The sequence below is a fragment of the Passer domesticus genome, chromosome 16 (assembly GCF_036417665.1).
Source record: "Passer domesticus isolate bPasDom1 chromosome 16, bPasDom1.hap1, whole genome shotgun sequence".
Classification (NCBI taxonomy): Eukaryota; Metazoa; Chordata; class Aves; order Passeriformes; family Passeridae; genus Passer; species Passer domesticus.
The window spans coordinates 411,789-428,429 of NC_087489.1; the positions used below are offsets into that span (position 1 = coordinate 411,789).

A 16,641-nucleotide genomic window follows, 5' to 3' on the forward strand; every position below is an offset into this window, starting at 1 on the left:
CATGCTGAAAAGTGGCTTCTTAATTTTTTTCTGGTTTTTCTCCTGTTTGCTGTTACAAAATTTTTCATGAAGAAACTTGGAAAAGCTCCTTGACTGTTCCAGATTCCTTCAGCAGACCTGTGAGGTGTAACTTTTCTTAGAAAGCCAGGCTGACACCTCTCCGCTCTATTAGATTTATATGTATGTGTTCTCTTTATTGCCATTTTGGATCAATAAGTGCCTTGCTTTCATCTGAAACTTTTTGGAAAACTGATATCATGTTTCCACATTTCCCACTTTTCAGGCAGAGACACATCAAGTTTACATGACTTACATGTTACTGTTAATAGTTCAGCAATTTTATTTCATAGCCTCTTTGGACTTGGTAGGAAACTGCTCTCCAGTCTTCTGGCTGTGTTACACCCTGTTACATTGACAGGGAGAGCTGAAAATTGATTATGCACAAGAGATGGTGTGTTGGGGATAGGCTGTGAATGTCCTTGAAAGTGAAGAAAAATAATGCATATGTGGTAATATGGAGAAGCAGAAAACGAAAGGAGACAGATGTTGTGGTAGAGGCAAATAGGGTCAATTAAAAAAAATATTCACAGAAATACTCAAGAATCCAAGTAAGGAGGGGAGGAAGTTGCAGAAAATATAGCAGCAAAATCACTGCCTCACCTGAAAATAACATCAAGTGTCTTGAGTGAGCAGCGATGTCTTGTGCTGGGCTTGCATGATAGAGAGGAAAATCAGGAGATAAGAAAACTCATTATCAGAGGAGGGTGGGTAGAAGTTCTGGGACAGGCTAAACAGAGATGGCTGTGGACAAGACATGAGAGAGAAGCCTCAGAGAGAGCAGAGGAGAGAACTCAGAGCCTCCTGAACCTCAAGATAGTATGAGGAGGTGACTCCTCAGAACGAACATGCTGAAGGAGCATGTAGGGTGATAGAAGGAAAACCAGCTCCAGGCAAGTAAGTTGGTTTGAAGGAGACTGAGGATGTTGAGATGGCAGTCAATGCGTTGAGTGAATTCAGAGAGGGTGAGGAGATAAAGGAGTAACTCAAGGGATAAAAAAACCAAAGTAAAAAGCTAGGAGAGATTATTGTGCCCCGGGTTTGCAGTGAGGGGTGGAATGTGATGTGTGCTAATCCCATCATCTGCATGCAGAGTCATGTAGGGTGTGAGATGGGAAAGGGCTGGACTGCAGAAGCCTCTGTCTTGAATTCAGGAGTTCCTCTATACTAAGAAGGAAATACTAACTTGCTCTAAACTTCTAAGAACTAATGTGTGTTTTGGGGTTAACCGTAGACCAGTGTCCCACCCTCCTTTTGGGCTCCTGGAGCTCCATTGGAACTGAGGAGTGAGGAGTGCAGAGATACTTGGTTCCTTGGTCTGCTACTCTGGAAATCAGCTCACCTCCTGCCTGTCCCTGTAAACTTGGCGACAGCTGGGACACTCAACCCTGTTGCTCCATGTCCTTCCCTTAGGGACAGCATTAGTGTGTGGCTGTGCCAGCCAGGCTCTTTCAGAACTACAGGTGTTATTCACCAATTCTACATGTACCAAGTCATGTTTGTACAGATTCACCACTGTGCAGTTGCTGGCAGCTTCATGTCTTGCTGTGGATAATTTTCCTAGCCGGGTAAGGAGTCACCTAAGCTGCTTTTAACATGTCTGTTCTTCTTTGCAGCCTGAGACCATAGAGCTGGAGCCCAAGCAGGAGGGCAGTAGCCAGCATGGTGGCTGTGTGGGGTGCCATTTCCCTTACAACACCCTACGAAAGCCCATCTCTCAGAGCAGCATGGCGGATTGGGCTTCCAAAAACCTGAACATGCACACGCAAGGCATCTTCCGACGAAGGATCTCCATCTCCAACATGCTGTCCTGGAATGGCGGCTCCATTAAAAAGCCAATGCTCATCACTAGCAACCGGACCATCAAAAAAGAGGCATGTGAGATGTTCAAACTGGTGCAGAACTACATGGGAGATCGTCAGACTCGCATGGACCGCAATCACGTGGCATTGGTCACAGTCACCAAGTGCTGGAGCATGCAAGGCTTACGGGATGAGCTCTACATACAGCTGATCCGGCAGACAACAGATAACATGTGCTACCGAAGCCTGGCATGGGGCTGGGAATTGATGGCCATCAGTCTGGCCTTTTTTTCCCCATCACCCAAATTTCAGTCTTACCTGGAAGGTTACATTTACCGCCACCTTGACAGTGATGAAAAGAGTAAGTGCTTCATGCACCTCCTCTGTATGCAGCAGCATCTTGGTGGGTTGTGCCACATAGTCAAGGTTGTCTGGGTTTTAAAAGTACAGGTAGTTTAAAAGTACAGTAGTGCTGTGGGCTCTGTCAGTGAGAGCACAGTGTGTTATCTGAGTTCACCTTTCATTGGTGGGATGAAGCTGCCCCCAGCTTGTTTCTGGAAAAGAAATGCGAGCACCACACTGTGCTCACCTCACCCATCAGCTCTGAAATGAGCTGATGTAAACCCTCCAAAGGCAGAGCTTTTCTGGGTTCTCTGATGACATAATTTACTTTTAAATTCCTTGAAGCTGGCAAAAAAAAAGGATTGTTAGTATCTAAGTTTTTAAGGGAGCCATTGCAGACACTGAGAACAGACCTTGGCTCTCTGGGGATCCTGAAGAACACAGGCTTTTAGTGTGAAGAGATGCAATTTATCTGTCTTTCAGAAGTTTGGGGACCAGCCCAGCTTATATTCTGTTATTACCCCAATTTTAAATTGCTATAACATCTGGCTGGGGGGGGGGAGGCATGAAGAAAAGAAAAAAAGCTAAGTGCCAGCCTGGAGAGTATTAACTGGTATTTATTGGCTTATTTCCCACTATTTCAGCTGCACTCACTGTGTCTTGTCCAGTCTCAGGCTAGAAACAGACACCTGTTTTCCCCTTGATCTCTGGAAACATGCTGTGTTTGAAGCCCCCCCAGGGCTCCAGGATGGCTGCAGGAATTCTGCCTCAGCACCCCTCTGCCCCTGCTCATGAGCATGGTGGCAGGGATTGGACCAAGGGGCAAGTGGTACACTGGCAATATTTGCCTTCTTTTTTTTATGATTATAGCCTTAATGTGGGATTTCTTCACCGAACTGCCAGGTGTGCAGCACTAGTTTGGGTTTTATAAAGATTTTCAGCCATTGTCACTTCTGTTCAAAACCATTCTATCCAGCTGTGCTTTGCCCAGAATGCAGGCAACAAGGAGGAGTACTCTGAGATATTGAGAAGATGGTTCTTTTGCTGGTGTTTAGGCAGGAGGTTTATTTAGGTATGAACTTTTCAACTGTTTGGCCATTTGGAGAAGCTGAATGATGTTCTGAGCCCCTCATTCAGGTTCATTGGAAGCTGGCTCAGGTGCAGGACCTTGCCCCTGATGGAGCTTCTTATGCTGGAGTCAGGCTGTCTGCCATATCTAAGAGCAATTCTGTATTTTGGTATTTTAGTATATACCACATTATTAATCCAGACCCTCTTCTGAATTTTCAGTTGCCCAGCACATCAAGGAGCTTGTGGATCTGAAAAACAAGAAGATCACAAAATCCAGGAAAAAGAGGAAACAAAACACAGAGGATGAAGGTAGGGAGAGGCACAGGGAGCTGAGAGAGAGGTTTACACTGACTTTGGGCAGGTGGCAATGCTGAGCTCTGCTGAAAATCAGACCATTTCTTTAAATACAGAGACTTGGATTTGGGAGAATTTATCTGGTGGTAGGCTGGTGTTCAAGGTTAGACCAGAGCATGGATCAGCAGTGTGCGTGGCAGCTGGGCTGCATTTGGGACAGGTGGGGGCCCTTTCAGTCACAATTGTGCAAGTTGTGTCAGGGATTTTCAGTTGTATGCAGACCTGGAGCTGTAATTCCTCTGATCTGTGCATGCCACGTTTCCTGGAGCGTATTCTGGTGCTAGAAGCCATATGAGCCAGTGTGTTGAAAAGAACCTGTCTCGGTTGTTTTAATGGATTTTGTAAATCACTGCCTAACCTGAGGCTCTTCCTAGAGGGTGCTGGTACCTGGTGAAGGACACTGCCTTTTTGTCTCCAGAACTGGCTGACACACTTTCTGAGCTCTGCAGCTCAGGGCTTGCCCTGACATCTGGGTGGAATGAACAAGAGCTCGTACATTCTGCCGGACTTAGTTTAATTGCTGGCTGCAGGATAATGCTTTATCTGGCTAAAGCCTTACTAGACGAAGTCCATTCAATATTTTTTATATGGCTTTCGGGAAACTTCAGTTAGCCCTGTGAACTCCTCTCAGACAGCAGTATATATCAAGTAGCTTCAGTGTTTTAAGTCTGTGAGAGCTGGAGTCCAGCTTCCTGCATTCCTCAGCCCTCCCTGACACCAGCAGACAGTTGCTGCCTATCGTGGCTTTGCTGTGTCATTGCTGTGTCACCCTGTTTCATGAGGCAGCTGCAAGTCAAGGGTAGGGCTGAGGACAGCCCTGGGTTGAAGCTCCTGCACTAACAGTGTTCATTGTTTCTCTCTCTGTGGTGGGATTCAGAGCAGGGACCTGCAATTGCATGGAAGGATTATATTTCTGGTAGGGATTTGTGGTTTTTCTTTCCTGTTCAGGCCCAGGAGAGTTCAGACCATTCTGAGCCTTTGAAAATTCATTTTGCCTGTGCTTCGAGGGACTAAGACATCTTTATGAGACAGCTCCATGGAGATTGTTCTGTTCAGCAGGGTGTGCTGCCTGTGGGCTGAGCAGGCTGTTCTGTGCAATTACGTGTCTAAATTGTGTGTGCTGGAGATGTGCTTAGGAAAACAGATGTGGTTTTTGCCTAAAAACAAACGTTAAATTTAAAGTTTAAAAAAAATACAAACAAAACCAAACATCAGCAGTAAGACTTTTTGTAGGCCCCTTCCAACTCAGGATTTTCTATGTTGCCTCTGATACATATTTTTATATATATATGAAATGTTATGAAAAAGGCATGCCAGGATAACTTTATAAAGTTTCCAGAAGGAAGCACTTGAAAGTCAGCTGTGCCTGTGTGGCCTTAGTTGGGGCTCTGGTGACAGGTCACACACATAGAATCACGGAATCACTAAGGCTGGAGAAATTCTCTAAAGTAATTGAGTCCAGCTGTTCCCACAACACTCTCAAGGCCACCACCAAGTTATGTCCCCAGGTGCCATATCCATACATTTTCTTAATACTTCCAAGAATGGAGGTTCCACCACTGCCCTGAGCAGCCTGTGTTCCAATGCCTAATTACCATTGCAATGAAGAAATTTTCTCTCCAATCTAAATGTGCCCTGGCTCAGCTTGAGGCTGTGTACTCCTGTCTTTCTGGCCCAGGAGGTTGCTCTGGCAGGGACCAGGCTGTGAGTTGTTCTGCAGGGATTCAACAGCGGAGGCAGCAGGGCTGGCAGCTCACTCAAAACAGCTTGTTCGCAGTGACTGAAACTCTGAGGACTTTTCCTAGAGACTGACCTCAGAATTGCGCCTGAAGTAAGGGGGAATCTTGCAGAAACATACCATGTTCTCTCTGCTGCTGGCTGGAAAGGTCAGGTTTTTCCCTGGAACACCTACTTCTGTTTGACCAGCCCTGCTTTCCAGATGTATGAGGGGTGGGTAGGATGCACCTGAAGCTGCAAGGCTGTTGTGAGAAGTTTCTTAGTGGCTCTGAAATACTAAGATGCTTATGGATGTTGTAGCATCAGTTTAGCAGAGAAATCCATAGGGAAATAAAATGTACTGACTTCAGTCACAATTGAATAGAAGATAAGTAGGCATCCATGTAAGTCTTTTTCAGTGAAAAGTTGAGTTGAAGCACTGATTCCCCACACATGCACACATACTCCTTTCAGTCCAGAAGCTCATAGGTGAGTAAACATTTACCACCTGACATATACCCAGAGAAAGAATTCTGAAGTTTCCCACACTTAACTTCTGCAGTATTCATCTTCTAGCTTAATTCTCTGTGAGTAAATGAAATACAAATATGATGCAAGGTCTTTTCATGCATGAATAACCTGTTGGCAGGCAGAAGAATAATGGGTAGGAATAAATGCTGTGTTTTCAGAAGGAGGATTGTCTGCTGATCCCACAGGAATGTAAGCTGGTCTGTGGGTTTGTACAAGGAGACAAATCATGAGCTGACAGCTCAGTGTTGATAGAAAATTGTTAACGGCTATAAAAATGAAGGGTGCAGAGGGATCTGGTGAGGGTGACAAACAGAGCTATCAAGCAACAGAGAACATTGTGTCACCAAAAGCAATGTTTTTTACATGGGGGAGAGGTCCCTGACTGCAAATGCAGGGGGAGGCCCCAGTTGAGCCTTTTTGAGGAGGGAAAGATGTTTTCCAGCTTCTATATGAATTGCCAGAAACACATACACATTGCTGGGAAGTGTTCAGAAACCAAAAGAGGGGTCAGGAGCTTGCAGGGAAGGACAGAGAGCAAATCAGCACTTGGCTGTAGTTGTGCTGTGCCCACTCTGTATGTCCTGTCCAGGGTCTCTCCAAGGCAGATGAGTGAGGCAGGGAAGGTGACGTGAGCTGGATGTGGAGGGGGGAAGAGGGGCTATGGTCAGTGGGATGAAAGAAAATTAAGATTACCTAGGGAAAGCAAGAAGAAAATTTCTCACTGTGTGCCATAGCAGAGCTGAAAGCTGCCTGGTTTTTGTGTTGGGTAGCAGGCTCAGGAATGGTCTGTCCTGAAGCACAGCATGAAATCCTAAAGGGCCAGCACATTGTTCACATGGCTGCGATCTTCCCGAAGAAGCATCTTGAAAAAGACATCTCGGGGGCACAGGCATGTCTGCGCTCGCGCCAGGTGATTTCAGCTCTTCTGTGATCCAGGCGACACAGAAGGACAGTTGGGATCTTCATGTGGGTTCCAAGGAGAGCCTTTATTGAGCTTCTTCCTCAAAGGGATCAAGGAATGAAGAGCCACTCAGGCAAGGATAGCAGGGTTTTATATAGGGATCTTGAGGGGTGGGGCAGAACACCAGGGCCAATGGGATGAGGGTGCAGGGGTGGAGCAAGTGGGAAAAGCCAATGAGATACATTTAATCTGCATGTCACAGCAAGGCATGCTGGGAGAAGCTTCTTTCCTCCCCTATAAAAGGGGTGTTTATGGCTTGAGGGATTTTCTGTCCAGGGGAGTATTGTGGGTTCTTTCCCTGTTGGCCCACCAGCCTCCACAGTTCAGAGTGTAAAGAGGTTTAGAAACAAATGGGACAAATGCAAAGAAAGGAGGTCTGTCTCTTGGTGGTTAATGGTCCAGGTACAACACTGCCTTAGGGTATTGCCCACCTGCTGTTAGCTAGGATTTTTTTGAAGAGAGATGCTAATTTTTAAGACATCCTGTATCTGTTGCTTATCTTGGTGACAGGTGCAGGCTGCTTGCTTGTCTGGCCAATGAACATGGCATTTCCCGTACAGGGAATGGTGATTGAGAGGCATTGTTGGGATGTAGAAGGAAGCACTGGTGGTGTGAGAAAGAAGAGCTAAAGCAGTGCTGTAAAATGGGGATCCCTGGGCAGATCTAAGCCAGGAGAGCAACACTGCTGGTGCCAAGCCCAGCTTACCTGCTCAGGAGCACATACGTCTGTGCTATAGAGTACAGTGAGGTGGGATTCTGGTCTGAGAACCTGCTCTGGCTGTGCGAGGCTGAGATCCAAAAGGCTGTGGTAGATCGGAAGAACATCCAGACAACAGCTTCTCTAGTGCTGAAATACATATTCTGTGGCCAGGTCCTAAATCCACACTGTTTGGTGCATTTTTAGGACATTTTTTTGCAGGAAAGCATTTAAGCCTGTTCCAGAAGGTATGTTCCTGCACATGTCTGGTCTGGATTTTAACTCTTCTAAAAGGAGATGTTCTTTAAGCTGCTGTCCACATGTGTTTCTAGGCTGGCATATGAAGAAATATTTTCCTTTGAGAACTATTTTTTACTGTGTGGGCTGTTAGTAGTCGTTCCTGAGTTCCTAAGGCTACTGTGATACCATAGGGAATAACAGATCATCTTATATTTCTTAGGTTCATTATCTGCTACAGAAATGGAATTGCCTTCAGGATTAGCCCTTTACAGGTAGTGCAGATGAAGCTGCCCTGCCCTGCAGCAAGAGGCGGGAGCTGGGCTGTGGAGGGTGTACCTGGTCCACATGTTTGGAAATGTCAAGCGTGCATGATGAGGTCCGTGCTGGGAGTCAGTCTCCAGCTGAGTGTTCTGAAAGCAGCAGATGGTTGGGACAGGTTGCTGGTTTGGAAAAGCTGAGGCTAAAGCTAAATTCTACTCCTCTTCCTCATGTTCCTTCCTGCAGCCCAGCGTGTGCCTCCTGGCCTCTCCAGCTCTCTCTCTCTCCATTGTTTCCCATCCCACTTTGCACATGCCCTGGAGCCAGGAACACTTGTGTTGGGGCAGGGAGGCTGCATGGGAGCCATTGCTCTGTTCCCTCTGGGATGAGTGCTGCTCACACTGTTCCTCAGGGCGCCTGCCTCTTTTTTGGCCATTCAGGTCTGTGGACAGTAACTCCTCCATCCTCTTGTGCATGCAGCAAGTTTATTTTTCAGTTACTTAAATTTGGTCAGCTTCACGTGTGACCCTAACAGGCCCCATTGGGTCAGAGGCTGCAGCATAGTTGTCATGGGAGCAGGAGGCCTCGCTGCAGAAAGTGCTGGATGTAGATTTGAGACGTTTTCTGGGACCGGGGAACTTCCTGGGAAAGCACAAAATAGGCTTCAAGCAAATGTATCTGACTGCTGTCCATGCATCAGCCATGCAGAATCTGCAGGACCCCAGTTTCTTTTGCAAACATTGTTAAGCTTTTAGGGTGATTATGTGTTTCATGGTCTAAATACAGTGTGAAAAAATATTTCTTGTTACTAGTTTTGAGTGTGCTGTCTCCTGCAGAATTGCTGGGATGCAGAGACACAGTCCAGCTTCCTCCCCTTCCCCTCTGAGAAGGGTGACACCTCGCTTTGGGGTGCGTCTCACATTGGACAGCAGAAGCTGTAACCTGGGATAGTGAAGCATCACAGGGCATCTCATTTGATTTGTTTCCTTTTAATCCTTAGATATTCCCAGTGTAAGTCATGCCTAGGATTAGCAGGATTTTTGCTTACGGTGAATATTTTGCTTTTGATATTCCCTAGAGACAAATTCCCGAAACTGGCTTTCCTTCCCATTGCCTGTGGGAGATGGGAATGCTGTTGTACCTCCTCTGGTATGGCTCCAGTGGTGTGGAGAAGCTCTGCTCCATCTGTGAGGCAGATTGATGGAGGCAGGAAGTGCTTATTTCATCAAGAGGAGCCAAGGACTGTGGTTTATATGCTGGCTGAGAGGACAACACATCTCCCACCTCTGTGAATTGTTCTGCTTGGGAAGAGTTTGTCCTCCCTCTGCATTAAGAGGATTTGAAGATCTCCAAGCTCCCAGTCAGCATACCTAAGCCATAGTGGGTGTGAAAGGCTGATGTGAAATGCACAGCGTCTGACTAGAATGTAGACTTTGACAGCCACAAGTATTTGAACTGTGATGCAAGCTTTGGGCGTGGCAGGGAATCAAATAGGGCAGATCTATTCACTGCTTTCAGTGAGCAGTTTTGGGTTTTACTTGAACAAGAGTAGAAGGCCAGTGGTTTTGGAAAAACTCTCAGCAATCAGTGCTCTGTCATTGCAAACACTTCTTTTGTTGTCATGGGGGGATTATCTCTGTCAACCATGGCTTGCACTTGCCTTCAGAGTACACTGAACCAAGAACAAACAGAGCAGATGTTCTTGTGGAGGGCAGCAGCTTTTGAGGTGCAGTTCCCAAGCTTTGGTGTGTCCCATTTTCCTTGTCTCACAGAGCATGCCTGAGCTGCATGGTACAAACTTGGAGAAGGTTGCAGGCAGGAACATGAGGAAGTCTTCTGCAGGTCTCTGGGAAGATAAGATCCCATTGGCTCCCCATGCCTCTTCCTGTGTCCTGAGGTCACTGTTGGTGCTGCCACTCTGTCCCCACATGTCTTTCTCTACTGCTCCTCTCTCACTAGCAAAGGAATTGAAGTTCTTGAATAACAAACAACCTTGGCTGTGCCCACCAGGCTAGGCCCAGGCTTGTGTGTGTGCCCAGGCTGTGAATGCTGAATGGGTGCCATGTGTGGAGTCAGGGCAGGGCACTCCGGGTGCGAGAGGCGGAGATCTGCAGGAGCAGGGATGGGAGGTGCAGAGCTATGAGCCTTCACTCAGGAGATGAATCTTTCTAAGCCCAAGCACTGGAGGGAAAGATTCTTTTTCCCAGCTTTCCTAAAATTCTCTAATCCCATAGATTCCCACAGCATGCACTGACACTGCCTGCCGTGGGACTGGGAGACCTTCAGGGGGCTCAATGCAAGTTTTGGCAGTCCCGCCCTGCTGCAGTGGGCTGTGCATTGAGGGGACTGCTTGTGCCAGAATGAGCTGCTGTGCTGGAGCTCTCTGAAGGGCTTCAGTGTGGGGCTGCATGGTGCTGTGGGCTGACCACTCATTTCCTCTTTCCCACCAGGTCTGCCCATTAGCACCTACGCCAAGTACTGCTACCGGAAGCTCCATAAAGTAGCTGTCACTGGAGGCAAAAAGGTGAGCAGTTGCCCTGGCTGCAGGGCCTGGAGACTGTTATGGGGACTCTGGTGGTCAACACTGATTCCGTGATGGGAAATGGAGATAGAGTGAGCAGGGGAGGTTTGCTCAGAGTACATTTCCCCATGAATGTGTGGAAGAGGGCTGCTCTGCATCCTTGTGGCACACAGCAGTGCCTCCTGTGCTGGCAGCTGCATGGCTGCCTGCTTCCTGACCTCAGGGACAAAGACAAACCCAACACATACCTGTTTCCAGGGTAAAAGGAGCTGTCTCTGCAGGGTATACTCATCATTTTGTTTCTTCAGGTGAGGGAAGAGTCTCCCTTTGCACTGAGAGCTTATATGGGCTGTGTCTTGCAGCTGGTTTACTGCGGAGTTGTTCATTCCCAGTCATACAGCAGAGATGGCTGGTGCAGAGGGGAGTCTGTGCTCTGTGTTATCTGAAAATCTTCCTTTTTTCCCTCTGCATAGTGCTGCCTGTGGCCATGAAAAGTGGTAGATGGCCTTGGCCTGTCAGTTCATGGTCACTAAGCCGGATCTGGTCATCAGGGGGGTTTTTATTGGACATTGCTTTGGGGCCTCCCTGCCATCTGAACTTTGCATAGTGAACAAATTAGCTGAAATACCTTGAGAGGGGTGAAAGCTTCTGGCATCCTGTCAGTGGCAGGACAGTAAGCCTCCAAACACACAACTGCATCCCTGACCAGTGACCCTCAGAGGACTCAGTGGGAGCTTCCCCCTGTCATGTTCCCCACTTGGCTGCAGGATCCCTGCTGAAGGTCACTGGGCTGGGCAGCCTGTTCCCCCTGTGACGACTCTGTGCTTTTCTGAACTGCTGCCACAGGACATTCAAAACCCCTTTTAAGTGTTGGTATTTGTCAGAAGCAACAGGTACCAATGCTCACTTCTCAGGTTTTAGCACCTCTGAGAGCAAAGCTTTCCCTGGAGTTGGAAATACCTGGAATTCCCATCTCCAAAAGACTGTTTTACACCTGTCCATAGCTAAGCACTCATCTGATGCTGCATTAGGTTATAGATGCCCTCTGCTAACCTTACCACAGCTGGGGCTGGGCTGGGCTCCACTCCATACTGCCTCCTCCAGCAGGTAGAGCTCCAGCCAGAGCAGTCCCCTTGCTGTGCAAAACACAGCAACAGAATCTCTGCAAAACCAGCCCAAATTCTCCAAAATGGTCTCCTCTGCTCCTCCTGGGCCTGATGAATAGAACCACCCCTGATTTTAGACAGCAGAACAAGAACCGTGCTGCCAGGAGGCTGATGAGTTGCCCACATGGAGGGTCAGCCTTCTCTGTCCTGGTCACTCTTTCTCTGTGGGCTGGCTGTGCCATAGCTGCACTAAGCTTTTCTCTGTCCTCAGGGCCTCCGTAAACCAACAGTGGAAGAGATAACACATGCCAGGAATGCCATCCTGACACCGTCACTCTTCGGCAGCTCCCTGGAGGAAATCATGCTGCGGCAGCAGGACATGTACCCAGGGAACAAGCTGCCCTGGGTGCAGACACAGCTATCACAGCAGGTCCTGGCCCTGGGAGGGGAGCAGACTGAGGGGATTTTCAGGTGAGCTTTTGAACTGCTGTGCTACTTTCAAGCAATCCATATGTCAGTCTTCATCGCCAAGGAGTCAAGATTCACCTCCACATGCTTCCTCTTCCCTAAGAATAGCACTTCACTGTGGACTGGACAAAATCTGGCTTTCCTCAGGTTCAGGAATCACCTCTTGTAGTATCATTAGCCAGTTGGCATGTGTTAGCACAGAGGGAACTGGTGCAGGTGTGACTTAATATGTGGTCAGCTCATCCCCAGGCAGGGCGATGAGCTTTCATCAGATTTGGCAATGGTGGTTAGCCAGTGTAGGGGAGGGAGGAGCTCTGGCGTCCTGACAGAGCCCCTCATCTAATGTGGCACATCAGCCATAGCGCTGCACAAGACACAAGGAGTCAAGAGAGACACAGAATCTGTGTGGTGAACACAGGGGATTCTGCTTTGGGTTTGGGTTTTCTTTGTTGTTTTTCTTTGTGTGTGTGGTTTTGTTTTGCACTTAAGATTTGAATTAGTTTTTCAGTAGCTAAACTTAAGATAGTTATTAAAAGGCTCCACTTTACCTTGTATGGGTAAATTTTTAGATAGATAGATAGATGATAGATAGGTGTCTATATATATATATATATAACTATATTTAGCCAGAGATGCTGCTCATCTTTGGTCTGAACATGCTGCAAAGAAGCCTAGTTACAGAAAATAATCACTCCTGAGAACAGCGATAGTTGATATTTGAGCTAGTTGGAGCCCCCACTTCAAGATGGTGTATAAAAATAAGCACCCCCTTCTCTCTGAGCAACTGCTGCTGTATCTGCCACTGGTGCCTGAGGCCTTCTCCCTGAGGCCCCAGAAGCAACTTTGGAGCCATGCTTTGCTGGCCAGCTTTCTCACCTAGCACATTGCCTGGCTCACTCAAAAGGACTTTTTCTGTGCCTCTGCAGGATACCTGGTGACATAGATGAAGTCAATGCATTGAAATTGCAGGTGGATCAGTGGAGAATCCCAAACAATCTCAGTGACCCCAACATACCAGGTACAGGACTGTTGCAGATGTGTTGCTGTGGCCTCAGCCATGGTGCAGTGCAGAGGGGGAGAGGCAGGTGCAGGAGCAGCTCAGTGGGTGTGCTGCTGCTTGGGAATGTGTACACAGGCTGTCTGCACTGACTGGGATTTTGTTCTGTGTCTTTTCACTGCCTTTCCAAACACTGCCCATAGAGGAAACACTGGGAGTGGGGAGGAATCTCTCTGTCTCTGATGCAGTAAGGCTGTGCAAGCTGGGCAGAGTGGTGGCAGTCTTTCCAGTCTCCTTGTCCGCTTCTTTAGGTAGCCCCAGAGCTGCTTTCTGGAAGAGCAGGTAGGTAGCAGCCAGTATTTCCCACTAACTGATCTGTTTGGGTGCCTGAGCATTTCAGAGCCAAGACTGAATTAAAGTGAAGCAGCGCAAGCACAGAAATCCCTTCTCTGCCATCTCTCTCACTGCCAAGTTTGTCCCTGAAGGGGGTGGGGAGGTGACCAGAGCTATTCTCATGCTCCTGCTTTCTGCCCAGCCTCTCTCCTCAAGCTCTGGTATCGGGAGCTGGAGGAGCCTGTGATCCCCCAGCAGTTCTACAAAGAGTGTATCAGCAACTATGAGAACCCTGACGCTGCTGTGGCTGTGGTGCAGCTTTTGCCGGAGCTCAACAGACTGGTGCTGTGTTACCTCATACACTTCCTGCAGGTAGGTAGCCCCCACAGCCCTGCACTGGGGCCAGGAGCATGTGAGGCACAGTTAGTGGGACAGCTGTGGTGGGACCATAAGAATGGTTTTAAGACCTCTTATCTGTACTTAAGGTGGGATTGATGGAGGGGTGTTTGCTGGCCTTGTTTGTAATGGGAGCAATAAACCTGATCCTGATCTTGTAGAGCTGGGGTTGGTTTCCTGTCTGCCAAGGCTGCTGCTCTGTTGGTTGTATCAGAGCACAGTGCTCTTCTCTATGGATGTGTGGCACTTGGGGCACTGTCCTTAAGGCAGGCTTTATGTCTGCTCTCCTTGCACCTTTTTTGGGCCATGTGTTTGGACTTCCTTGCCCTTTTCCACTGCTCCATCTGAATGTGTTCTTGCTATCTGCAGATCTTTGCTCAGCCATCAAATGTGGGCAGAACAAAGATGGATGTGAATAACCTGGCCATGGTGATGGCCCCCAACTGCTTGCGCTGCCAGTCCGACGACCCCCGCGTTATCTTTGAGAACACACGCAAAGAAATGTCTTTTCTCCGCATGCTGATAGTACACTTGGACACGAGTTTCATCAAAGGGCTGGTTTGAGCCACTGGCCCCATAGTGCAAAATATTCCTCTGAGGAGTTGCTGGATTAAGTCTTCTCCTCTCCACATAGGTTTCTTCTATTGTCCTTCCTGTTGTCATACCCTGGGTTAGCCCTTCAGCATCTCCCAATATATGATCATAAGGACTGGACATCTCTGGAAGGCTTGGTTCTGTCAGCACCAGGAAATCCTTGGGCATGCCAGGTCAGGTTTAGCAGTTCCTGGCCTTTTAGTGTGTTTCAGAGAGGTGCAGTCCTCTTCCTGAGAGCCACAAGATTGGGTGCTCAGTGAAAGGGCTGTGACATGTGTGTGGAACTGCTACATGGGGCAGTGAGACTCTCCATTTCTCTTCTGGAGGCAGACTTGGCTTGAGGTAGGAGAACATCACTCCTGTGCTGTGGCATGATCTGGTCCGAGGGAAGGTGCTGCCTCATCAGGAATAATCCTACTACTATGGGGACAGCCTTGTTCACCTCTGCAGACTGTTGGCTGGAGGTGTCAGGGTTGTTCTGACATCCCACAATGCTGTTGGTAGAGGGCTGTGAAGGTGCGGAGGTTCAAGAACTGTAGAGCTGTGCAGCAGCATGTGAGCCCAGCCCTGTGCTAAGTACCCACCCACACCATGGCACAGCAGGAAGGCCACACACCTGACAACAAACAGTTAAATAATCGCTTTGGCATCCTCTTAATGAGGGCCGTATCTTCTGGAGCAGTGACCCCAGTGGCCTTGCAGCTCCTTACAGACAGCATGAGCTGACACCAGCTTTGCTGAGGAGCACCTGAGCCCATGCTCAGAGAAGCCTTCACAGCTCCAGCTTCTTGCACCCCCCTTCCTAATACCACATCCTTCCCAGACCACTCTGCTAGAAACTAAATACCAGTTTGACCCACTCTTCTGGTTCAGCCCAGGTCTAAAGAAAGCCCCCAAGAGTCAGAAGTGCTCCTGTGCTCAAGGACACCCTTCCAGGCAAAGCAGCAGAAGTGCTATGTGCTTGAGAAATGCTGGTACTGCCTGTAGTCAGCTGTGGTATCTGTGCTCTTTCTTTGAGGTGTTTTCCTTGCTGGAGGCAGGTCTGCTGCAAAAAAGTGTGTTTTGGGATTACTGATGCAGTGCTAAGTCTGCCAGTATCATGCAAGGTTGCATCTGTCTTTCTGTATCCCCCTCCCATTCCAGTAGGGACCTGGGATCATTCTCTCCAGACTGCGGTGGCGAGCTGAGCTCTGCTGACAGTGAGGTTTAGAGCTGATGCCTGAATCAGTACCAGCGTGGGTGTGAGGTGCCATGTGCAGTCTTTCTGAGAGGGTTCCAAGAGCCTATGTTCAGATGAATTTGAATGAACTCCATAGCAGGAATTCAATTTGTGCCCACCTGAATAAAGGTTCCTCGTACCAGATGATTCTGTGGTCCTGTGGCCAGGAAATCTTTCTCCCTTGTCAAGATTAGCTTTGCCAAGCGTGCCCACAAAATGTGCCAGCATCTGTTCAATGTACACACCCATCTTCATGCTTTGATGCCACTCAGCTTGCTCTGTCCTTCTGTAGTGCTGAACAACTTGTTCTTCAGATGTGGAGCTACTGCCCCAGAAGTGTAGAGACAGGCAGAGGTTACCAGCTCTGACATACTGTCTTGAGATTTGAATCGCTGAACAAGCTCAGGCTGTCCTGTTCCCTGCCAAGGGCTGGAGCAGCCATGTGGGACCTGCCCTCCTCTTCGGGCTGCAAGTGCCTGTGTCTGTGTCAGGCTTTGCCTGCAGCCACTGCAGTGGTGATCCATGTTACTTCTTGCACTCAACCAGTGGCAGTCAATCAAACCTTAGGCATTTGCTGCTAATAAAAGTGAATTATTCTGGCAAGGGTTGTAAAACATGCTCGTAAAAGACACTGGATATTGTCTTTGCCAACAGATTTGTAAATACCAATCAGTAAAGTAGCTTTTCCTCTGTTCTAATAGTAATAAATACAATCTTCATGGCTGTATCTTTTGCGAATTGTCTTTCTTGTGAATTTCTGCAGCATGATTACATCTGCATGGGGCTGCACATTTCAACCTTAATGTCAGTGCTCTCTAGTAAGATTTGAGAATCAGCATGAAGTAAGCACTTGGAAAGCATGCTTTGGGCTGGTTCTGTTGTTCTTAATTCTCAGGCAGCTACCAAAGGACACTTAATGAATCTTGGAAGAGAATGGGTTGAAACAGGTAAAAGACAATACTGCTTTACACATATCTT

The 16,641-nt window shown here is 48.0% G+C and overlaps 1 protein-coding gene across 3 annotated transcripts in view; it reads left to right on the forward strand.

Annotated features, from left to right (window-relative positions):
- Positions 1 to 16,641, forward strand: part of LOC135281854 (rho GTPase-activating protein 39-like) — a 55,049-nt gene extending 38,408 nt beyond the window's left edge. For all 3 annotated transcript variants that reach the window (XM_064391114.1, XM_064391116.1, XM_064391115.1), the window contains 7 exons: positions 1,674 to 2,220; positions 3,492 to 3,581; positions 10,480 to 10,553; positions 11,928 to 12,127; positions 13,051 to 13,142; positions 13,657 to 13,826; positions 14,220 to 16,641. In XM_064391114.1, coding sequence (XP_064247184.1) covers positions 1,674 to 2,220; positions 3,492 to 3,581; positions 10,480 to 10,553; positions 11,928 to 12,127; positions 13,051 to 13,142; positions 13,657 to 13,826; positions 14,220 to 14,414 — 1,368 coding nt within the window. In that variant the 3' untranslated portion in view covers positions 14,415 to 16,641. The remainder of the gene's footprint in view (positions 1 to 1,673; positions 2,221 to 3,491; positions 3,582 to 10,479; positions 10,554 to 11,927; positions 12,128 to 13,050; positions 13,143 to 13,656; positions 13,827 to 14,219) is intronic.